Source organism: Lipomyces japonicus (assembly GCF_038497905.1).
Source record: "Lipomyces japonicus strain CBS 7319 unplaced genomic scaffold V1514scaffold_2, whole genome shotgun sequence".
Lineage (NCBI taxonomy): Eukaryota > Fungi > Ascomycota > Lipomycetes > Lipomycetales > Lipomycetaceae > Lipomyces > Lipomyces japonicus.
The window spans coordinates 72,539-93,984 of record NW_027117814.1 but is presented as its reverse complement, the minus strand read 5'-3'; the positions used below and the strand labels follow the sequence as shown (position 1 = coordinate 93,984).

The window sequence follows — 21,446 nt, the reverse complement described above, 5'->3', positions numbered from 1 at the left end:
CCTTCGCTAAATCGGCCAAGATTTTAATTCTTGTTAATAACTACTCATCATAAACCTAAACATGAACGGTACATGTAAACGAGTGTTTGTTACTATGTATAAGGGGGGTATTAAGACGTACCGGTTTGGCATATTATATACAAGTAGTATAAAGGCTTGCGAATTCATGATACATACCCAGTACTATTCTACAATTGGCCCCCGGATTAACGCGTTCAGAAAAGCTTCCTTACTCCATACCGTAACCGACCGCCGCCTGCCGCCGTTGCCGCTTCCGGTCTTGACCCGCTTCTCCACTTTGCTCACGTCCTCACCATCTTCCACAATCACAACGTCCCACCAATCCTGACCATCGCCCCAACCACCACTACCACCACCATTATTATTATCTGCATCAACATCTCTACAGGAAGGAAATTCGATGTCTCCTAACGCCGGCCTGCTGTTGAGCGTCCGATCAAGTTCTGCCATGTCTTCAATCACCACAAATGCCTCCACTCCCGACATTGATATTAACGTCATTAAACTCTATCCTTCCGTTAGCATGCATTCACAATACATTTTTTCCATACTCTAACTCGCCTTGGCTTCTTGATCCACCAAGCTGTAAAAAATGACCCGCTTGTCTTGCAAGATCCGGCATCGTTGCTTGTAATACCCAGCAAACGAAAATCCTTGACTCCATAATGCTGAAAAGAACGTGCCGTCGAGCGTGACCTGCTCTGCCGGCCGGCCTTGTTCCTTAATCACTCCGCGAGGTAACAAATAATGCCGCCATCTCATGATCGAACTCGTCTTGCACGCGTCCGTAACAAATTCTGGCATCAAGATCGGGACGCCGCATGCCAATGCTTCCAAGTACTTTGTCGTGCGCAACGCCGGCTTGAACGAGATCACGGCACAAAAATGAAACGTTTTGGCGTACTTGTAATCAAGCCTCATCTGTGGCATCTCCGTATGCTTCGTGAACCGGAACAGATCACTCAACCCGTTATCAAGCACATGCCCGCCCTGGGACAATATGCAATCTTGAATGCGCTTCTTTGCCGGCTCCTCATCCGATGATCTCGTGGTCAGTGCGAACGCACACCCGGCAAACACGCCGCTTGCGAACGGCTTTAGAATGCAATCCCCAGCTGTCCGTCGTGACGCCGCAGCCAAGCATTTGGCTAATGGGGATCCTAATAATCCATTGCCCTGAATCTCACCCGCTAATTCATCCGCTGCTATTCCCGTTGTTGCTCTTGTCGCGCTCAGAGCTCCGGCAAGACCACCTTCAACACCAGAAGAAGCCCATGCTGGCCCAGCTTGTCGCAGCAGCAGCGCAACCTGAGGAGGCACGCCTCGTTCCTTGATTTGCGCGGCAAATCGGGCAGGCACGATAATATCACTCACCAAAACTTCAATTTCAGGTTTGCTTGACCTTTCCCGTTCCTTAACGTTCTTGCTGGCAAGTTCATGTACCAAAACCGTATCGAATCCATGAATCGTGGTAAACTTGCAATCGCCATCATCATCATCATCATCATCATCATTATTATTCGCAATTTTTTTTTTCAAGAGGTTCACGATCTCATAAAACTTGTGCTTCTTTTGACCCCGAATTTGAATAACATCATTTTGTCTCAAGTCAAGTGATATAACAAGATTGGCATCAATCTCGCAATATGATAAATCATCGAACGTAACTTCGACTTTATAATAATTTTTTGATCCATTTTTAATTACCCCATTGTTTTTATTATTAACATGATCTGCTAACGTTCCGGGATAATACTTTTGCTCATGCTTCCACATAATTAATACCCTATTTGGTGCCGGGCATGATCCATCTTCAATTACGGGACGGATCAATTCCCGTTTCGGCGTCAACGTTTTTTCCCTAGTTTTGCGTAAAGACCTTGACGTTGCGGTTCGGGGCAAATCTGATCGTCCTGCAGGCGTTGTTGTCACGCTGTTATGGCTCGTTGTTCGTCGCCTGCTTCTGAGAGGTGACCTTGATGGTGACTGCTGCTGATGTTGTGGTTCTGGTTCTGGTTCTGGTTCTGGTTGTGGTTGTGGTTGTGGTTGTTTATTATCATTATCACTATCGTCATCGTCATCGTCATCGTTATTGTCATCATCATCATCTTCTTCTTCTTCTTCTTCTTCTTCTTCTTCTGAGTCATCATGCAAATCATAATCATTTAACTCGCCAATTGAACTTAAACTAGTCAAGCTTGAAATCGTAGACACCCGTGTTAATTGTCTTGACCTCTTCTTGTTCTGATCAACATTTTGCAACAAGGTAATCTCATCTGGACTCAAACTTGGTTCACGAACTGCAATTTGTTTCGCTCCCTGTGGCTTTGTCTTGATTGTACGTTTATTTATTGCAATCCCTTTTTGTTGTTGTTGTTGTTGTTCTTCTTCAGGTGCAGTATCACCACCATTATTACTAGCCTGTTTGTGCCGTTTAGTGGGTGGTGGCGAGTTATCAATTGATGAATCCGGAAACTCAAAAATATCTTGCTCATGTGGTGCAACTGCTAAAGTTGCCGTGACCCCATCCGGCGGGTGAATAATCTGCGTTGGTGACAATGATTTGCCACGACCATGCAACCGTAAATCATTCGAAACTTTTCGCTTTTTTCTTCCTTGAACCTTAACCGGTGAAAATTTTAATTGACTATCAACGGGCGCGGCAAGCTTCGATTTCGGACCCGGCGAGTTATAAACGACAAGTTCTGAAGCTGGCGCAAAAGTAACGTCCGGTGACGATTGAATCTGCATAATGTGAACATGGTCTGAATTTGCCTGATCCAGGTTTACCAGATCTTGGGTTTGCAATTTCGGTTGCTGAATGATTTGAGTATCAGGAGCTGACATTTGAGTTTCATAAATAATCTCATCGTCTTGCGCATTCTGTGAGGATGATCCAATATTATTACTATTATTATTATTATTATTATTACCAACCCTAATATGTTTCTGTGGTTTCTGAACCGTACCAGGAACTTCCAATATCGGATTTTCATTTACTTTGACTAACGATGACCCTGGTTGTGATGAAGAATCCAACATGATATGATCTGAAGCTGAAGGATTGCCTTCCGACGTTGTCCGTCGATGGAATGATTCCGTGCTTGCACTCAATGTCGTGCCCGGAATCACGACCGCTGCCTCACTCCTCGTGATTCGTTTAATTTTAGCATCAATCTTGCCAAACAACATGCCCGGTGTTTGCCTGTTTTCGATCGATCCGGGGCGAAATTCGGGATCGTCCTCGTATGAATCCGTAGCCATTTCTTGCTGATTTTGTTGAATTCGTAATATTTCTTGTGCTCGTTGACGTTGCGTTCGTTTCTCTTGGGACTGGGCTAACGGGATGTATTGATTGCCCTTTGATATCGGCGTGTCAACCACTTTGCCCAACATTTGTTCCAATCGGCTCAAGTTCGGGGAATCAAAAAGTTGACTGTTTTTTAAAGGCGTGTCCGCAACCAATACGTCAGGTTGTGACGGAACAAACAATGGGGATGGGATAACCTGCGAATTCTTCATATTATGTGTCATGTCATATCTATCTTTAAAATCAACCGTATCCGGAGGCACGAACGACGACGTCGACGACGGTAACGCCTGGCCCTGATTATCTTGAGCCTGTGATGGCGTTTTGGGAGGCTTGATTGGCTCATGCTGGCTAATTAATTGAGTTGAACTATTTGCGTCGTCGTCGTCGTCGTCATCGTCGTCATCGTCGTCATCGTCGTCATCGTCGTCATCGTCGTCATTTGCATGTGACTTATGATCACCACTGGTGCCTCTGTCAAGTTGGGTTGGATTGTATCGTAACGCTGTAAACTTGTTTAAGTCCTTGGTTCCATTTGAAAACAATCCGTCATTATTGCGATTGCCATTGCCGCCGTTATCAGCTACCGATTGGTTTGAACCATTTACGCCGACGCTGCCGTTACTGCTAATCACGTTCAATTCTTGCTCGTGATTTTGATTATTTTGATGCTCATCATGATCATCTTCTTGCTTAAATGTTTCCAAGCCATTAATACGAAAGTTTTTTTTATATATTTTTGTAATTTTTTAAAAACTCACAGACGGATCAACGAATTGTTTGAATTGGCGTGCAAGGTCAAGTGAATCTTCCATTTAGCAATGCCAACCAGGGTACGCAGCGAAAAAAAAAAAAAATTTGCTATTCTGTTATGATTTCATTTTCGTCGATGGCTTCTCCGTAACATTTCGTTTTATCTTGTCATGGTCATTTACTTGGGAACGTCGATTACGCTTTGACTGTACGAACTCGCCAAACGCGTTATTATTTATTTAAACCCAGTTCATAAATTTCCAGTACACCGTACCAAACGTTTCATTATATATGTACATATCCATAATATACACCAAAAGCATCCAACGCTTTCGTATAAGAAAAATAACAATCAAAATAAAACAAACAACACAATGTAACGTAATCGGTGCACTACCGTACCGGTCTCGGGTTCTCTGACTTTCTAATAAACACCGTCACCGTGCTTAGATGCCTGGGTTGTGATTTTCTAATGCCACCACGCACGTCTTCGTCAATCACATGCTTGGTTCCGGTATGGATATCAATCACGAATCCTTTCTGTTGATATCTCAACCCTAGCGAGATCGTTTTCGGAATCGCCTTGTTCAAGCCAATCAGCCTGACCACGGTTGATGACTTTGTGTTTAACTTGTTGACCACTTTCTCTGAATGTTTTAATAACGACACAAACGGTGATTTGGCTCTAACAAAAAAACTGGTACCGTCCTGACTCGGCTTGGATTTTTTGTCCGCCGTCACAAAGTCTGGGATCGTGGTTTGCGGTACCCTTAATCCACCTGGACACAAGCAAGAGCACGATCAGCAAAAGATTGATCAAAGTGTTTTTTTTTGAGATACTCACTCGCCGGAACCACATCAAACGTTTTCTTTGTGCCTTGTGTGGTAGTGCCACTGCCTCCTTCTTGTAAGCTTGCTGCCTGCATTCTTGGGTGGTGAAACCAATTGAAACTATTAACTATAGCCATACATGCCCGGAAATGCCCTAACCTTGCTCCTACGCGTAAGTCGTTTCCTTCGATCCCTCCTGTTGTCTTCACTCACAATCTACAATTTGCAAGATCCAAGGCCGGAGGAAACATATCATCATGGCACCGGCTGCTAATTCCAATAACAATGCACCGACGGAGGATGATCTTGATGGTATGTGTTTTAAAAAGAAAATTTAGTCTGGATTAGGAATGTTAACGCGTCTTGCTTTTTTTTTAGTTGACCCTCAAGAACGAATCGCAGAAGAATCAATTGTTAGTGAAAAGATAATAAATGAAGGTACAAAGGATTTTTTTATCCAAGTTTTGTTGGTTTTTATGGTTTAAATAATGCGATTTTTAACCGAGAGTCTGCTTAGAATACAAAATCTGGAAGAAAAATTCCCCGTTTCTTTATGACCTGGTGATCTCTTCAGCTTTGGAATGGCCGACACTTACGACTCAATGGTTCCCGGACAAGGAAGAGTGTGTAAATTCGAATTTTTTTTTCTTTGGTTTTGTCTCACATTTTATGTATTTATAGTCACCCTGGAAAACGACATTCTACGCACCGGCTACTACTCGGAACTCATACCTCAGGCAATGATCAGAATTATCTTCAGATTGCTCATGTTAATTTACCGAACTTGGACGAATCAGTAGATCTGCGGCAATACGATGAGGATAAGGAAGGTAAGCTTTCTGGGTTCAGACTTTATGAATTTTTTTTTACTGATCTGGCTTAGAAATCGGAGGACATGCGCCGTCTGAATCCAGAATTCATATACATCAACGAATTGATCATGAAGGTGAAGTTAATCGTGCTCGGTACATGCCTCAGAATCCAGATATTATTGCCACGATGAGTGTTTCCAGTGACGTGCTGGTGTTTGATCGAACAAAGCATTCACTTCAACCTACCGGCATTTGCCGGCCCGAAATCAGGCTTGTTGGGCATAGCAAGGAAGGTTATGGATTGTCATGGAATCCACGCAAGCAAGGTCACTTGCTGACCGGTTCTGAGGACACCACGGTCGCGTTATGGGACATTAACAACTATGCAAAGACAAACACGTCACTGGCACCGACCACCGTGTTTACGACCCATACGGCGATCGTGAACGATGTATCGTGGCACAGCATTCATGACAGCTTGTTTGGTTCGGTTTCGGATGACTTGACACTTCAGATTCATGACACACGAACGACGGCTGCCACGCCGGTGCAGAAAATTGAGGCCCACACGGATGCCGTCAACGCCATTTCGTTCAACCCTGCCAGTGAATATATTCTGGCCACCGCGTCGGCGGATAAAACTGTGGCGTTATGGGATCTTCGAAAGCCAAGTATTTGCTTGCATTCGCTTCAAGGTCACAGCGCCGATGTTACGTCATTGCAATGGTCACCACATGATGAGACCATTCTTGCGTCCGCAGCTCATGACCGTCGCGTGATTATTTGGGACGTCAGCAAGATCGGCCAAGAACAGACTCCGGAAGACGCGGAGGATGGGCCGCCTGAGATTTTGTTTATTCATGGTGGTCATACGAATAGGATAAGTGATTTTTCATGGAGTCCGACGGTGCCTTGGGTTATTGCTAGCGCGGCTGAAGATAATTTGTTGCAAGTTTGGAAACCTGCTGATTCAATTGTTAACATTGATGACAAGGATATTAATGCTTCGGATTTGGAGTAGATTATTGGATTTTTTTTTTTTTAAAATTTTTTTGTTTTTTTTTTTCTGGAGTTTTTTGTGATTTCCTAGTGTCGGACATCTTACTTTCTTACTTAGAATGAGCAAAACCATGAAATATATTAAACAACTTAAAGCAAATTTTATAAAATTTTATAAAAAGAAATTGTTGTAAAACGTAAAATATTTAAAGCCATAACGAGAATATTCTTGAATTATACAGTCATACTTGAGTAATCATTGCCTGGAATAAGTAAAATTATTGTTTTCGGATAAATTGGATATCCTTGCCCCCGGAGCAGAAACATGAATTTGATTATTTAAATTTCGATCAACGAGAGGTTGTCGTCTTGGTGATCGCAACGGAGTGACTTCGCCATCTGAATGCATATATAGTCTGCGTCGGTTAGGCGTGGCATCTATATATATTGATCTCATTAGTTTATGTTCAATAATATTTTCGCCTGACATTTCGGTCTTTTTATAAGCCTTGTCGGGAAAATCAATTTCATGCAAATATATGTATACTATAATCAGTCCCGAATCCATTAGTCCCGATCGACGGCGTCTTGCGATGAGAAGTCATGGTCATGTTAATCAACCCAGTTTCATTATGCACCGATGAATCAATTGCAAATTCTTCTTGATTTTTAAAATTATCAACCAATGACTTGCGACGGAGTTGATCATAAAGACCTTGAAGTTTTGAATATTGACGGTTCTTGTCCTTCACGTTCTCGGTTAATTCAAAATTTTTTTTAACCAGTCCGTCATGTTCTTGTTTCATTGCTAGATATTTTTAATTGAGCATAATGATATGATTATCCTCCACATCATGAATTCTTACTCGTAATTCGCGCACGAAGAGCTAAACGTTTATTAGTCATTTGTATTAATTTTTTTTTTTTTTGGTAAACCCTGTAAGTTATGCATCATACCTTCAATCTGAGAATCGGCATCTCTAGCCATCTTTTCAAGGTGTTGATTCATTCTTAAAAAAAAAAAAAAATATTACTAATCTGTTTTTTTATTCATATTTAGAAAAAAAATCAATTTTGTACTTGCTGCATTTGTCGTTTAACTTCTTGCTATTAAATTCTTGGTATATGCTAAAACGTATTTTTTAAAAAAAAAAAAAAAATATTAAATGATAGTCTAATCTGATTAAAAATTTTTTAATCATACATTTCTTGAGCACATTGATAACTCCAAAATTCGAGTGCTCTTGAAGCAATATCACTTATCGTTGCCGGGTTTAAACCTGCCAACACGCTCTTTGATAATTTTTAGAAATTTGAAGAAAGCCCAGGTTGAAGGATATTATTTTAGTTATTACCGTCTTGTAATCCTCTTTGGGCTTAAGTGAAGTAAGCACCACGTCCTAAATAGATTTATAATTTTAAGCTAAACTTGCTTTCCAGTTTTGAAAGTACTATGCTCCCTTCTCCACAAAGAAATGCTGGTTCATACATCTGGCTCAGTTAATGTCGTTTGACAAGCAGGACAAGTTTTGTCCATTCCAAACCCGCGATTGGCACAATCCACACAAAATATGTGACTGTAATGTAGTAATAATTATTTAAAAAAAAAATTTTTATTTAGTAATGACATTTATTCTGTATCTGTGGGTTTTGAAATATCTTTTTGTTTTTTTGGATATACCTGCAAGTTGTGACTACCGCGTCATTAGCTAGTTGACGGCGGCAACTACCTCCGTTGCAACGAAGTGAAAATTCCATAAATGTTTTTATATATAAATGTTCGGTATAAGCGTTTTTTTTAAAAAAAAAAAATGCTGTTACTTGGTATCAAATCAATATTTCATTATGAAGTTCAGTGTATATAATTAAAAGCGCAAGATCTACGGGCAGCGCGTTGCGTTATAAATTCTAATTTCTGGCGTTTTTGTTAATATACACATTAGCTCATAAACAAGCTACTCCTTACCTGCCAACTGATACCGAGTAATACCAACAGATATCCACCAATTTATTTTTTTCCCGCAAATAATTTATAGGCTACAGAACTTTTTGTAAAGAAATCATAATCATGGATTTCGTGGACAACTACGTTGACTACATCACAACATGCAGTCGCATCCCCAAAGAAGTCGTCATTATCTTGCTGGCATCGATTATTGCATGCCTGATCCTGAATTTTTTGCTCAGCTCTGAACATGGTGGTTGGAATGTTCATCCGATTGAATTAAATCTTCTCAATCATGTCGTGCCACTTGATTCGAAATGGCCATCGCCTCATTACGCACGATTCATGTCCGATCACGGTCAACTTATACCCGTGCACGTACTTTTGGATGACCTGTTTAACGAAAAGCTTCAACTTCGAGGCCTGCCTTGGGAATCACTTTGTGAAATGTTTAAGGTTACAGATTTAAATTGGTCATTAGAATTATGGAAGCGAATTGTTAGAAACAGACCGGGCAATAGCAAGTCGCAACCATCAGAAGTGTTTGTCACATGAAATTTGTTTATTTTAATTTATATATATTTTTTATTCTTTTATTAATGGCAGCTTATATACGCGAGGGGGCTTTAGGCTATCACCACGATTAAAGCAAGCATACTTTCTTAAATATTCATCAATTACTCGACATTTGCAATTGGATCACAGACAAGATAAATTAGCCGTGTCGGGTTCACCCGGATTGCGCACTTACTTGAAAACATATTTCGATATTTCATGTACGGACTTTCGTCACGTATTGGAAGATCATGATGACGCGAAGCATGGACCCTGTAACTACAACTATCAAAATTTAGTTATGGTCCGTTCGTTTAACGTACGGTCAAGCCGATTTCAAAAATGGTTAGATAAGCTTGCAGGCAATGGCAGGATAATAATCGAAACCACGGTTGCGGTTGAGTTCAATCCAAAAGTAATGTGGTATGCCAAATATACGAGTGAATATATAGATTCATCGGCTTTGTACCTTCTTTCCGATACTATTGATTCCATCAAGAAATATCTTTTGCAGCATAACCTTATTATTGATACGATCTCTGATATCACATTCGAAGAAGCTTCCATTACTCAAGCGGGTAGTGAAGTTATATCCGGACGGCATCAAATGTGGAAGGCCTGGTCGTCTATCCTCTACGTGGAGGGATATATTCGGCGGCTGATATTCGTTGCTCACCAGGCAACGGCAAATTAGTAGTGGCCGTATTTTTTTTTTTGAACTAACACCTAGGTTTTTGCTACATGTGCTAAATAATTTAATTTGTTAAAATAAAACGTAATATATGTTTTTTTATTCAAAATGATGATTTTCTTCATCCTCTAATACCGTGACCAGGTCGTCTTCTTCTTCCTCAGCCACGATCTGGCCCACGCTAATGTATCGGACCTCTTTTTTCAAGTAATATTCAAAATATACGCACATGAATAACAATATAGTTTGAAGAAACGCACTAAACATGTATGGCAGCCATGAACTCCAGCTCGTGCCTTCCCTGGCAGCTAACGAAAGTGCCCAGATAAACCCACCCGGTGCCTGCATGCACAACGTATGAATGCTTAATGACTCGGCATGGCCGAGCCTGAATGTCATGTATAACTGTGGAAAATATTGCAAGGCGGATAGTAAAGTAGCTTGGATTCCTAAAAACCCGGCGTAGGCTTGCACTCCTTCGTCCGCGGCGTAAGCGATCACGGCAACCAATGAGGTCACGATCAAATGCGCAACAGAAAAAATGGCCACCAAGACCGCCAGCCGGTATTCTTGAACGTGATCTCGAGGGAAATAACTAAGATAAAGGATAAACCTGAAAAAGATCACATGGTAATTTAGCAACTAGATGAATAAAAAAAAAAAATTCAAAATTTAGACTACTCACGTAACTGAAAACATTACAAACTGCAATGCCATTTGAATGACCCCCAACGACGCAGCAAAACATTTACCGCCAGACTTTTATTTGTTAAACTGGCAAACAAACCCCAATGCTAACGAGACTTACCAAGAAGCGGCAGCAACTCATCACACCAGTAGATAGCAGCAACACGTTCGCCAGCGTGCATATGCCCGACATTTGGCCCAGTAACAAAAACCATGGCGAAATGCCCTTAGAATTTCTTCGCCAATAAATCCGCAATTGCTGAGGAATGTATGAATACACAATGCCGACGGCAAGCAATGACGACACGACAAAGTTGAGGTATGACGGGTTGCCCAGCGCCGTGCAAAGCTCTGGAACCACGCCTTGATCCATACTTGAAACTGGCAGCTAATATTTAAACTTGTAAGAAAAAAAAGTTGCAAAACCTATCTTCAACGACAGAGTACAACATGTTTAAATATCAAAAAAAAGCTATATCGGATTTCATGTAGAGCTCTCGTATCGAAAACATGGTTTTAAGCGCAATCAAAAATCCGAGCTATGGGCACGTGCCACCAGCTTTAAATTTAATAAACAGTGTGAACGCCCGTCCAACTTTAAAAAAAAATACTGTGGAAGAAAATGAATCCATTCTTTTTATTAAAAGCCCAGTTGGTATATTAAGACTGTATTTCTGATTTTCAGTAGTTATCTGGTGTTTCCAAGTTTCAAGAAAATGGCGTTAAGCGATTTTATTTTGTTGTCGACAAAGTCAAGTTGTATTGACAATATGCAATTAAAAAAAAAATATAATAAAATAATTTACAAAATTTAATATTGTTCCAAGCCCATGTTAATATACAAATAAAAAAAACATCCTATCGTACAGCTATTTCATTCTCTACTTTTCATTTTCTAATGTTGTCATTAATCTCGTCTATTCGGCGGAAAAACTCTTGTTGATCAGGTAACACGTCAGTTTCTTTAGCAGCCTATTTGGTTTTAGTATTATAACTATCTAATCAATCTAACCAGATCATTGTAAACCTTACCTGTGATAGCTCAAAAATGCTCTTTTTAATGTTGCCGAATAATTCATCAATTTCTTCTTCCTGGCTAGTTACTTCTTGTAATAACTTCTTGTTGTTTGCTTGTGCCTGTACCTCTTTGTTAGCAAAAAAAAACCACGACAACTACTGTGACCTTGCTCACGTACCTGTTGAATCATCACTTCCAAGCGCTCCGCCTCTTTCAGTTTTATCGGGGTCAGATGAGCATTCGCAATCTCTTCTGGTGTCAAACTTTCCACATATAATTGTTTTTCTGAACCCTTGATGTTGCCTTCTTCGTTTTTAATCTTTCGAAGCCTGGATTCCTCAATCAATACATCCAATTCAGCCAATTTCTCTGCCACGTTTCGTTCTTGTAGGATGGCTTCAAACTCTCTAATCGAACTGGCTTCCCAAAATCTCATTGCCTGATTCATGGCTTCACGCAAACCATTACTACCATGCTCAGCCACGTAAGGGTAACATTGAGCTAATTTTTCAAACGTGAGCGCCTTGGTTGATGATTGCAGTGATCGATTAAAGATTTCACGCAGTCTTTGATTGCGAATCGACGTCGGGTTGTTATCAGATTCTTGCACTTTCTCCTTGTCAGCCATAACTTGAAAAAAAAAAGACGAAATGCAACTTCGGCTACGGAAACCCGTATGCTATATCGCAAGGCTATTTGTTATGGTTTGTGCAATTTGTTTTTTTTGTTTGCGCTTATGACAAAGTTATGTTGCATATTAAAGTCGCGTGTTACAAACAGGGTAAGTTTACTCACTTCCGCTTTGGGCAATGTTATTATATTTAAGCAATAACCAGCTAACACCGCTCAAATATTTTATACAAGCCAGGCAAGTTCGCAATCTCGATAACGCCAGACAACAAAGACGAGGTGGCAACAAGTCTTCGCTTTACAGCCGGAAAAATTGTACTTTCCAAACTCCTTTTTAACTCTTGCCTTCTTGTTTCCAGTATTTGATCATACTCATCCTTCTCTTGTGAGCCTGCCGATTGCGGAAGATCTATCGGAATAGATTCAGGAACATAATAAACCGCGAGTTCATGTAAAAATGACTTAAAACAAGATTTCTCTTCCTCCCAATGTACCTATTTTAATGGCAACGCATTAGCCAAACACTATCAGTTTTTATACAAGTATTCCACAGAACACTTACCTTGGCGCCTAATCTGTAGAGAAACTGCGGTAGTTTACTAAGTGATGGATTATACCCCTTCATCAAAAGTGGAATGCTAATAAGATCGCCCTGTTCGCTTATCTCCATGGAAAAGTACTCGACTAGCATGTCCCGCATCTCTACTAACTGGTCTTTTATATCCTGCTGAAGTTAGATCTTGCAATTTTATGAAGGCTTCTGTTGATCTGACTTACTCGAATAATCGTTCGTTGATCTGGTGCTAAATCGGTATCATCATCAATAACAGCAATTTCGAGTAATGATAAAATAGGCATGGGGGGATTCAATTTTATCACCCCAAAATTCCCAAAGTCTGATAGCCCGATTTGATAAAATAATTCATAACAAACAGCGCCATAGTCCACCAAAAATAACTTGATTTCGTGCTGCAGTGCCACTAATCTTTTCTCTTCGTCAACTATGCCCACAAAGGTGTGATTGGCAAAGATATCTGTAAGCCCAGTATGCATCTGTGACCGCACTTCTTCTCGAAGTTCTGTCACACTCTGCAATCGTATAATACAACGTTCGCGATCAGTAACTTCATACTGACTGCTCACTTCTGGCAATTGAGAATCACGTGCGGTCATAATAATTTCAGCCAGGTTTTCATGAGATTTTTGAACTTCAACTTCGTCGTCCGATTCAGCCTCTTGTTCATTTTGCGGTATTTCTCGAGGTTCACTCCTCGTAGTTTTCAATATATCATGCCGAGGAGCAAATATGCTGGTAATTTTTCTTTCTTTTGCATCAGTTCGTACCGTATTATACTCGTATTTTCGCTTCTGACTAGCGGTTTCAGCTGGTGGTTCCGGGATTGAAGAAGCACCTTGCAAAAGTGTCTGTGTTTTAAACGATCGACTATGGTCCACTGCTCCTAATGCATCTTGCACTGAGTCACAAATGCTCAATACAATTTCTTCCTCGTTTAAAAACCTGACTTCCCGCTTGGTTGGGTGTATATTGACATCTAACTTGTCTGGAGCAATAAGCAATGATATGTAAATAAACGCATGACCACCTTTCGGTAAATATGTAGAATATAAATGAGATAGTGCTCGTTTCAATGGATCGCATGATACCGATCGATCTAACTAATGTTAGCTTGCTAATAATGTAAAAAAAAGTACTATGCAGTCATACGGTTGATGAAGAAAACTGGCGGATACGACTTCTTTGCGCTATAATTTGCATTGGTTATCCATCCTGTTGCACCTAGTAATCCGAGCTTCCGGTTTTCTTGAACATTAAATTCAATTAGCTCATTTGCAATTGACGAGCCAAACACTGTTCGAATCCGATCCTGAGTGGTTGCTTGTTGTGATATTGAAAGCGAAAATTGCGATTCACCAAACTGAAAACAAATTTTAATTAGCATGTCTTAAAAACATACATACATACATACATATATATATATATATATATAAGCAAAAAAAAATGTAGTTCAAACCTTTTTGCAGGTCATTCCTAATCCAGTTGAATGAACTGCATACCTGCCCACGACGTCAACTATTTTATTGTATTCGTCCGCATGTGATCGAAACGCTCGTAAACGAGACGGCACATTAAAAAACAAATCCTCTACCTTTTTAAAAAATTAGTAACGTGAATCAAAGTGTTATCAAATATAAGCCGTACTGTAATTTGTGTGCCTTGACGTCCAGCAACAGGTCGTGGTTCGGCGCTGCCACCAACCTTGGGAGATACAAGTTTGCCATCCAAATATACAGCTCTCAATAAACAAAGTTAATAAACAATCATGTTAAAAATGCTTGTGTTGGCTTACCTCCAGGCACATTCTGAATCCTGAGAGCGAGTAGTAACAGTCAGATGAGCGATATGAGATATACTAGCCAAAGCTTCACCTCTGAAACCATAAGTCGCAATAGAATTTAAATCTTCAAAAGACGACAGTTTTGATGTTGTAAATCTCTCGCAAAGGATCCCAAGGTCTTCTTTCTATGTCTTTGGTCAGCTCGCAATCATGCATGCCCATCACTGTAAAACTCACGTTGATTCCATGGCCGTTGTCTGTAATCTGAAGCAATTTCAAGCCACCGTCTTTAACCAATATATCAATTGAAGTACTGCCAGCATCGATAGAATTCTCCAACAATTCCTTCAGCGCGTTTGCTGGAGCAATTATGATTTCACCTGCAGCGATTCGATTAATAACTGAGGTCTCTAAAGCCTACATAATTATTAGCAAGCAAACATATATCTGTTGCAAAACAACAACCTTAATCTTTGGCGGAACTACAGATCCATTCTCCCCATCATTGCCCATCTCTACCAGAGACTCTACACTTAGCTATCAACAGGCTTGTTTATCGCGTCGTGCAGCGGTTTCGGACGATTCACGCGATTCACTATTCCTACTCCGGGTAACCCAGCTAAGCTCCCCTGAAACTCCCAATTTTCAAATTTTTATTTTCATTGAATGCCAAAAATCAACCATCCATTATCTGCAGGCCGAACGGTCATACACATCTGATAATTATTAGATAATTTGAGCTTTTGATTAGCACACGATATGGGCAAGTCAGCTAAAGTATTCAAAAATTCTTTGGCTCGAGTTTCTGCGATTCGCGTGAGCAAGCCGCCTTCCAAAATTTCATCCAAAGAAGTTGTTGACTCGGCATCCACTGTGCCATTGATTCAGAAGCTCACCAGTACAGATGCGAAGGAACGCGTTTTGGCTGTATCCACGATTGCTAAATTGCTTGATGATTCTAATTTAAGAAAGATATTTCTTAAGGAAAAATTAATTCAAATAATAATAGACCGATCTCTTAGTGACGGATCTGATGAAGTCGTCAAAGAATCATATGGCATACTGCGAAATCTTGCAATCGAAGAAGGGCATGACGTTTGCGTCTTTTTATGGCGCAAGGACATTTTATCAGCGATTTCTATTACATTAGAAAAGGTATTTTTTATTAGCTATTGCGCACAAAAGGTAGTTTTAACCATTATTTAAAATTTGTAGATCAAAGTGAAACTAGACGAGTTTGCAAACTCCTCAAATAGCAAAAACGGTTCCACTACCGAGAAGCGGTTAATTTTTGATCTTTTGGAAAATATCATCTCATTACTAACATCGCTCGGCGCGTCGAGTGATGACATTATGAGTTCGATATTCTCAAGAATTCCAGACTTGGCAGTATTTGAGCTAACTTTGCTTAACTCTAAAATTATATCAGAGAATGTTAAGGTGGCAGCTGCAGAAAACTTGTACATTTTAAGTGAGGATAGTCATGAATTTATTGAACAAATTCAAACCTCGGGAATTTCTCTTGGCGGAGATCTTAGTACGCCAATAGAGATGTATATCAATGGCATTCAATACAACATTTCAGAGATCAGCTTTACGGCATCGATTGATATTCTTGATGTTTGCAAGTCAATTGTCAAAAATATCAAATCTGTTTCTGTTGAACAAAATCTCAAAATCATTGACCCGAATGAATCAATTGAATCTTTAACAGCCGATGATTCAACTTATTCCGAGGCAAAGAACTCAATCATTGCTGTTCAACTTGGACTGGAACTATTAACTGCAATTGCAGAATCCGTTGTAACAAATCACTCTAAGAAGGGTAAGAGAAAAGCCCAAGCCGGTAATAATGCCAAAGAGGAAGAGGAAGAAGTAGAAGTAGACGCCGAAAATGATGATGCTGAGCCAGAGCTCAATGAAGATGAAGATCTTGACGATGCCATGGTTGATTATGATAATGAAGGCGGAGTGCAAACTTCGGTTATACTTGAAGATCCTGTTCTTCATTATCTTCTTACATCTGGTTTAGACATTGTGGTCCCTCTTTTAGAATTTTCAGATTTACAACCTCGTGCCCTTCAAGCTTTAAATAACATGGCCTGGACTTTTAACTCAGTTTGTCCGACAGCGCCAGAGTGGTTATCAAAAGCAGAAAAGCTTTGGGTTGCGGTCGCAACTATTCTAAAAAGCTTGCCTGACGACAAGGTGGATGGTAGAACCGGATCAATTGGAGTGCTTTGGGCTATTGCCAATACCTTCAAGGGTCAAGTACCTTTTGAAGTTTCGGATATTAGATGGTTTATTTCGCATTTTCAAAAGTCAAGTGGATCAAGAGATCTTTTAAATTATCGTGTAGGAACCGTCGGTCTCCTAGGTGTTATTGCTGCTGTTCAAGGAAGAATAGACGTCACGAAAGAGATTTCAATTTTTTTGATTACTCAAATATTGGCTTTGCCTAATAATGAACCACAAATTGTCATTGAAGCTCTGAACGCAATTTACGATATTTTTGCTGACAAAGAGTTTGATTACGATGACGAAGTATTCGTCAAGGAGAACTTACTCAAGCGACTGCAAGGATCACTTTTGCCAGTAAGACAGATGGCAAAGAAAATCGATAGACGGAAAGATTTGGAGTTGAGAACGAAGGCCGATGAGGTTGCATTGAATCTTCAGCGATTTATATCATACAAAATTAAGGAGCAAAAGCATAAATAAAATTGGATTGATTTTTGGAGATAATAAGAAAAAAAGCATTTCATTACGACGATCTCGCTGTAAGGAGAATGCGTACAACATAAAAATAAAACCACAATACGCCATTATTGTCCTATAAGTCGTATAATTTTTTAATGTATGGACTATCAGGATAGATCAACCTGTTTTCAGGTGACGTTTCCAAGGATTCTAAACCACCCCAATTATGAACCACTGTTTTAACAAGACAACGACTACTGGACAGTGGTGAATCTGAACTTGCATCCCACCACATCGCGCCACCCAATTTTTTGTTTTGAATATATTCTGCCTTCAATGATGCACAGGAAGGGGTATCATAGCTAATCCAAATTCGGGAGGAAGGATTATAACTATATGACGCAATATGTTTCTTATCCAAATATTCGATCGATCCCTTTAAAGGCAATGCTTTGTAATCCCAAATTCCTTCCTCCCAAGAACCACGACCGACGCCTTTATATTTTTGTCCAAAACCGCCTGTATTAGTGAATGAACGACCATAAAGTGGCATTCCAAGAATAAGCTTTTCAGGATTAATTCCAGCTAATATAAAATCCCGTACTGCAGAGTCTGCAGATACTTCGCCCCCAAATATGTTAGCTTGATGCCCAGTAACGGAGGACCATGTTCCTGAAAAGTCATAGGCCATTAAATTCCAAAAATCAAGATATTTGTCGCATTCTCGAAGGTTAAAGTTCTTGTATACTTCGTTGCTGCATGATGATGCCACAGTAAGCAAAAACTTTCGTCTCAAACCATTTAAAGGGCTTATGCTATTTGCATAATCATCTAAGCCTGATCTAAGATCTTTCAATAATAATAAGAAATTGGCAGATTCTTGACTATCTTTTGGGTATTCCCAGTCTATATCCAAGCCATCAAGGCCAAAATTTTTGACCAAATTAACAGCTGAAGATACGAAATTCGCACGAAGTTGTGAGTTTGCCGCAACAGGCGCAAAATTAGAAGAAAAAGTCCAACCACCAATAGAAAGCAAAACTTTGAGCGATCGTCGACTCTTTTTCAAGAGATACAGTTGCTTCAAATTGCCATAAAGATTCTTTCCCGGCTCATCCCATAGATCTCCGTCAAAATGCATATCAGTATCTGCATAGGCATCACTTAAATAAACCTCTCCTGTATTGGGGTTAATATTAGCAAATGCATAAAGCACATGAGTGAGATATTCTAAGGGGAGGTCTTTAACATGAAACTGGCGACCATAGATGCTCCAACTTCCAAAAAAATAAATAAAAAATTAGAATACGCATGGTATAACAGAGTTTCCCTTACTTTGTAAAATATAAAACTGTCTTCATTATAAAAAAAAATTACTAGATACAGAAAATACAGCTTTAGAAGAATCGAAGACCGAGAAACTCGAAATAGCAGCTGGCGGTTAATAGTAACCTCCAAGTTACCCTGAAATACAGCAAAGCTTAACATTTTCCCATCGCAATTTTTATCTTAATCGAAATTTTTATATATATTGACTATTATTAACGAGCACGATGCATTTAATGTACACTGAAGGCCCTGACGGCAAGAGACTTTATACTCTTAAGAAGATTACCGTTGATGGAACCATCACAAAATCTGCTCACCCAGCAAGATTTTCTCCAGACGACAAATACTCTAGACAAAGAGTAACGCTGAAAAAACGCTACGGTCTTCTCCCAACTCAGCAGTGTAAGTTATTGTTATATGAAAATTATTCTTTGGTTTTTTTTTTTGCACTGTCATTCTAATTTTTTTTTATTTTTATTTTTTTTAGCTGAGATCAAATATTAAATCGTGGAAATTTTAACAGCATGGCGGATGTATGATACAATGATTTGAATGGGAAAACAATAAAAAGTTTTTTTTTGCATTTAGTATGCCAAATTTGTATTACGGGTAATAATATTACAGAATGGGGCTGTTATAGCTCAATAAAATTGGATTTGATGTATGCATAAAGAAGCGCCAGATTTTATATAAATTAAGAAAGAATCCCCTCCCGAAAATCAAATAACTTTTAGATATATACTGCGTAGTTTTGATATATATGATGGTTTCACTTTTTCGTTCTGCGTCTTTCGTTGACGAAGCGCCCTTTTCCTACCTTGACGCCAGCCTTTGAAGCTTCTCTCTTGTACGACCCGCTAGCAAATGGAGAGCCTGCGCTGTCAACGCCACCTCCACCAATCCATGCTTCAAGCATTTTTTCGTTATGACGCTTTCTCCAGGCGTCATCTTTGACAGCCTTGAGATACTCTTTTTGGTCTTCACGAAGCAAAACTTGTTCAACACCTTCACCTCCAGTTTTCCGTCCCAACTTGCTTTGCGGGTTGGGAAGCGAGTATCGATCACCTCTATGCGACCATTTAAAATTTTTTTTCAAATGAATCTGCAGCTGACCAGTTTGCGCTGACGTAGTGACCGTACACCGTAAAAGAGTAGCACCACCGCATCTTGCACAAAACTGCCTTGGTGTGTTTCCAGTGGGTGGCGGGGTTAGGAAAAAGCAAGCATGGCACCTGAGCATCCAACTTCTGATCTTTCGAATCTGAAATCCGGAAGAAGGATTAATAACATTAAGACCAATTTGCATGGCAACATTTTGCATAGCAAAATCACCAGATGCCATGCCAACCTTTAAAATTCTGCCTTGTTCTGCACCAGAACCAATCGCATTTGGATGAGCCTCTAAAGTCCCATCAAGAATTTGTTGCTGCTGAAGAGTATCTGGAGTGATCCAGCCTTCTTCATCATCGCTGTCTTCTTCATCATTGTCTTCTATTTTCTCGGACTCATCTGTTTCGTTAATGCTGGCTACTTCGGCCTTGTCAGAACTTTCCTTCTTAGGAGTCTCGATAACATGAATGTTATCATCCTTCTCTTCAGCGACTTCCCCAACTAACGGCGCTTCTGAATTCAAAGAAGAATTTTCATTTCCTTTAGCAGGTTTTTGTGCATGCTTCTTGCTTATGATTGGCTTTCCTCCAGGACGACGTTTCACTTTCACAGTTGACCAACCGTCTGTCGCGTCTGAAGAAGAAAGCACTTGATTGTCATTCAAATTTTGTTTCAAATCAGCGTTTTCTAAATTAGAGGCTGCGTTTTGATTCGATTGCGGCACAAGATTTTCCTTTTCATCCTTTGTCAGGTTCAAACCATCTACTTTTTTTGTGACCTCAGTAACATCATGCGAATCTTCGTTGGTCACTGCATTTTCCAAAGGCTTTGAAGGATTTGGACCATTAATGCGAGTTTGTCCGGGAGCCTTGCGGAGACGCCAGTCACCGTTGTTTCTTTCAACTTCAAGTTCGTATGCCAACGCAATGATGTGCAAATCTGTTGAACTAAGGACCGAATAATCGCCAGTTTTCTTTGCAAAATCGGAAACAATCTGAATAAATTCTGTAGTTGGCTGTCTAACTTTTAGTTTGTCTCCCCACAGTAGAAGATTTTGCCTTGCGCGTTCGTCACGAATCTCATTGTATACTGACGCAGTTGTAACGAACTCCTGGGCAAATTGAGAAAGCGCAGAATATGAATTAACAATCAAAGGGCCGGCGTCCAGTATCAGACATTGAACCTGACTGGTATTTGAAGACATGCCGGCAGATCGTATGGTTGTCTGTTGGCAAAACCTGGCGAATGCAAAATTTGACGATGGGAGCTTATGCGGCTTACACTAATTTTTAGGACGAGACCTCCCAATGAACCATGCAAAAAAGATATAAATCTACACGTGAATACTTGATGGTAGGTAGAAGTTGATAATATAATGTTAATTTACAGTTAGCTAGTTGTTGTTACTTATGTCAGTTTGCACTATGATCACAGTAGATGTTGCAGAGTTAGTATGGGCAACTTATCAAGTGGCCATTGATTAAAAGTAAAAATGGGATTATATGTAGACATATTTTACTTACACTTGATGGCATTATGCTGTGTATATGCTCGTACTAGAAAGACCTTCACCTGTATTACAACATTTTATGCAACCGGACATGATTAACTAACGTCCAATCTCATCAGTACAAGCAAATTTGTAGCAATAAACCACATCACTGTTCAACATTGCCATTATGAACTTATTTCCAAGTG

At 39.9% G+C, this 21,446-nt stretch overlaps 12 protein-coding genes across 12 annotated transcripts; 4 read left to right on the top strand and 8 right to left on the bottom strand.

Moving 5' to 3' along the window:
- Nucleotides 1-183: 183 nt before the first annotated feature.
- Nucleotides 184-4,146, bottom strand: V1514DRAFT_317418 (uncharacterized protein; the record flags this gene model as incomplete). Its single annotated transcript, XM_066925839.1, has 3 exons — nt 184-528; nt 583-4,023; nt 4,093-4,146. 3 exons carry the CDS (start codon nt 4,144-4,146, stop codon nt 184-186), a joined length of 3,840 nt encoding a protein of 1,279 aa, XP_066785841.1.
- A 331-nt stretch (nt 4,147-4,477) lies between these two features.
- On the bottom strand, nt 4,478-4,780 carry V1514DRAFT_274924 (uncharacterized protein; the record flags this gene model as incomplete). Its single annotated transcript, XM_066924875.1, has 1 exon — nt 4,478-4,780. A coding segment is annotated over one exon (303 nt), but the record flags the coding sequence as incomplete, so codon positions are not given.
- A 25-nt stretch (nt 4,781-4,805) lies between these two features.
- On the top strand, nt 4,806-6,910 carry V1514DRAFT_323862 (WD40-repeat-containing domain protein). The gene is made up of 5 exons (XM_066926324.1): nt 4,806-5,227; nt 5,294-5,353; nt 5,433-5,538; nt 5,597-5,745; nt 5,799-6,910. The coding sequence occupies exons 1-5, from the start codon at nt 5,173-5,175 to the stop codon at nt 6,746-6,748; spliced, it is 1,320 nt and encodes a 439-aa protein (XP_066785839.1). The 5' UTR covers nt 4,806-5,172; the 3' UTR covers nt 6,749-6,910.
- V1514DRAFT_323854 (uncharacterized protein) lies at nt 6,847-8,575 on the bottom strand. The gene is made up of 9 exons (XM_066926323.1): nt 8,408-8,575; nt 8,216-8,303; nt 8,082-8,126; nt 7,931-8,019; nt 7,807-7,854; nt 7,684-7,736; nt 7,593-7,613; nt 7,274-7,534; nt 6,847-7,164 (listed from the first exon to the last, which is right to left on the bottom strand). The coding sequence occupies exons 1-9, from the start codon at nt 8,482-8,484 to the stop codon at nt 6,983-6,985; spliced, it is 864 nt and encodes a 287-aa protein (XP_066785838.1). The 5' UTR covers nt 8,485-8,575; the 3' UTR covers nt 6,847-6,982.
- A 99-nt stretch (nt 8,576-8,674) lies between these two features.
- Nucleotides 8,675-10,026, top strand: V1514DRAFT_323850 (uncharacterized protein). Its single transcript, XM_066926322.1, has 2 exons — nt 8,675-9,213; nt 9,302-10,026. Exons 1-2 carry the CDS (start codon nt 8,795-8,797, stop codon nt 9,918-9,920), a joined length of 1,038 nt encoding a protein of 345 aa, XP_066785837.1. The 5' UTR covers nt 8,675-8,794; the 3' UTR covers nt 9,921-10,026.
- Nucleotides 10,017-10,977, bottom strand: V1514DRAFT_274875 (uncharacterized protein; the record flags this gene model as incomplete). The annotated part of the gene is made up of 3 exons (XM_066924873.1): nt 10,017-10,530; nt 10,603-10,676; nt 10,726-10,977. The coding sequence occupies 3 exons, from the start codon at nt 10,975-10,977 to the stop codon at nt 10,017-10,019; spliced, it is 840 nt and encodes a 279-aa protein (XP_066785836.1).
- A 515-nt stretch (nt 10,978-11,492) lies between these two features.
- V1514DRAFT_274587 (Nnf1-domain-containing protein) lies at nt 11,493-12,250 on the bottom strand (the record flags this gene model as incomplete). The annotated part of the gene is made up of 3 exons (XM_066924859.1): nt 11,493-11,576; nt 11,637-11,741; nt 11,801-12,250. The coding sequence occupies 3 exons, from the start codon at nt 12,248-12,250 to the stop codon at nt 11,493-11,495; spliced, it is 639 nt and encodes a 212-aa protein (XP_066785835.1).
- Nucleotides 12,251-12,366: 116 nt separating this feature from the next.
- On the bottom strand, nt 12,367-15,122 carry V1514DRAFT_357001 (histidine kinase-like ATPase; the record flags this gene model as incomplete). The annotated part of the gene is made up of 9 exons (XM_066929653.1): nt 12,367-12,746; nt 12,815-12,976; nt 13,030-13,925; nt 13,979-14,189; nt 14,286-14,420; nt 14,474-14,567; nt 14,622-14,794; nt 14,847-15,026; nt 15,075-15,122. The coding sequence occupies 9 exons, from the start codon at nt 15,120-15,122 to the stop codon at nt 12,459-12,461; spliced, it is 2,187 nt and encodes a 728-aa protein (XP_066785834.1). The 3' UTR covers nt 12,367-12,458.
- Nucleotides 15,123-15,368: 246 nt separating this feature from the next.
- Nucleotides 15,369-17,330, top strand: V1514DRAFT_274953 (uncharacterized protein; the record flags this gene model as incomplete). Its single annotated transcript, XM_066924877.1, has 2 exons — nt 15,369-15,764; nt 15,825-17,330. The coding sequence occupies 2 exons, from the start codon at nt 15,369-15,371 to the stop codon at nt 17,328-17,330; spliced, it is 1,902 nt and encodes a 633-aa protein (XP_066785833.1).
- V1514DRAFT_287880 (glycoside hydrolase superfamily) lies at nt 17,264-18,711 on the bottom strand. Its single transcript, XM_066925232.1, has 2 exons — nt 18,645-18,711; nt 17,264-18,586 (listed from the first exon to the last, which is right to left on the bottom strand). Exons 1-2 carry the CDS (start codon nt 18,668-18,670, stop codon nt 17,443-17,445), a joined length of 1,170 nt encoding a protein of 389 aa, XP_066785832.1. The 5' UTR covers nt 18,671-18,711; the 3' UTR covers nt 17,264-17,442.
- A 128-nt stretch (nt 18,712-18,839) lies between these two features.
- On the top strand, nt 18,840-19,353 carry V1514DRAFT_323836 (H/ACA ribonucleoprotein complex subunit 3). Its single transcript, XM_066926321.1, has 2 exons — nt 18,840-19,040; nt 19,126-19,353. Exons 1-2 carry the CDS (start codon nt 18,863-18,865, stop codon nt 19,140-19,142), a joined length of 195 nt encoding a protein of 64 aa, XP_066785831.1. The 5' UTR covers nt 18,840-18,862; the 3' UTR covers nt 19,143-19,353.
- Nucleotides 19,276-21,256, bottom strand: V1514DRAFT_62342 (Nin one binding Zn-ribbon like-domain-containing protein). Its single transcript, XM_066930079.1, has one exon. It carries the CDS (start codon nt 20,950-20,952, stop codon nt 19,408-19,410), a length of 1,545 nt encoding a protein of 514 aa, XP_066785830.1. The 5' UTR covers nt 20,953-21,256; the 3' UTR covers nt 19,276-19,407.
- Between the last annotated feature and the right edge of the window lie 190 nt (nt 21,257-21,446).

Excerpts from the sequence above, each read along its gene's own strand:
- V1514DRAFT_323862 (XM_066926324.1), top strand. The coding sequence starts at position 5,173 with ATGGCACCGGCTGCTAATTCCAATAACAATGCACCGACGGAGGATGAT. Across the intron at positions 5,228-5,293 it reads GACGGAGGATGATCTTGATG|TTGACCCTCAAGAACGAATC; the intron begins GTATGTGTTTTA and ends CTTTTTTTTTAG. Across the intron at positions 5,539-5,596 it reads TGGTTCCCGGACAAGGAAGA|TCACCCTGGAAAACGACATT; the intron begins GTGTGTAAATTC and ends ATGTATTTATAG.
- V1514DRAFT_323854 (XM_066926323.1), bottom strand. The coding sequence starts at position 8,484 with ATGGAATTTTCACTTCGTTGCAACGGAGGTAGTTGCCGCCGTCAACTA. Across the intron at positions 7,535-7,592 it reads TCTTCGTGCGCGAATTACGA|CAATGAAACAAGAACATGAC; the intron begins GTAAGAATTCAT and ends AAAAATATCTAG. Across the intron at positions 7,165-7,273 it reads TGGATTCGGGACTGATTATA|ATGCCACGCCTAACCGACGC; the intron begins GTATACATATAT and ends CAATATATATAG.
- V1514DRAFT_323836 (XM_066926321.1), top strand. The coding sequence starts at position 18,863 with ATGCATTTAATGTACACTGAAGGCCCTGACGGCAAGAGACTTTATACT.
- V1514DRAFT_62342 (XM_066930079.1), bottom strand. The coding sequence starts at position 20,952 with ATGTCTTCAAATACCAGTCAGGTTCAATGTCTGATACTGGACGCCGGC.
- V1514DRAFT_323850 (XM_066926322.1), top strand. The coding sequence starts at position 8,795 with ATGGATTTCGTGGACAACTACGTTGACTACATCACAACATGCAGTCGC. Across the intron at positions 9,214-9,301 it reads AAGTCGCAACCATCAGAAGT|GCTATCACCACGATTAAAGC; the intron begins GTTTGTCACATG and ends AGGGGGCTTTAG.
- V1514DRAFT_287880 (XM_066925232.1), bottom strand. The coding sequence starts at position 18,670 with ATGAAGACAGTTTTATATTTTACAAA. Across the intron at positions 18,587-18,644 it reads ACAGTTTTATATTTTACAAA|TTGGAGCATCTATGGTCGCC; the intron begins GTAAGGGAAACT and ends TTTTTTTGGAAG.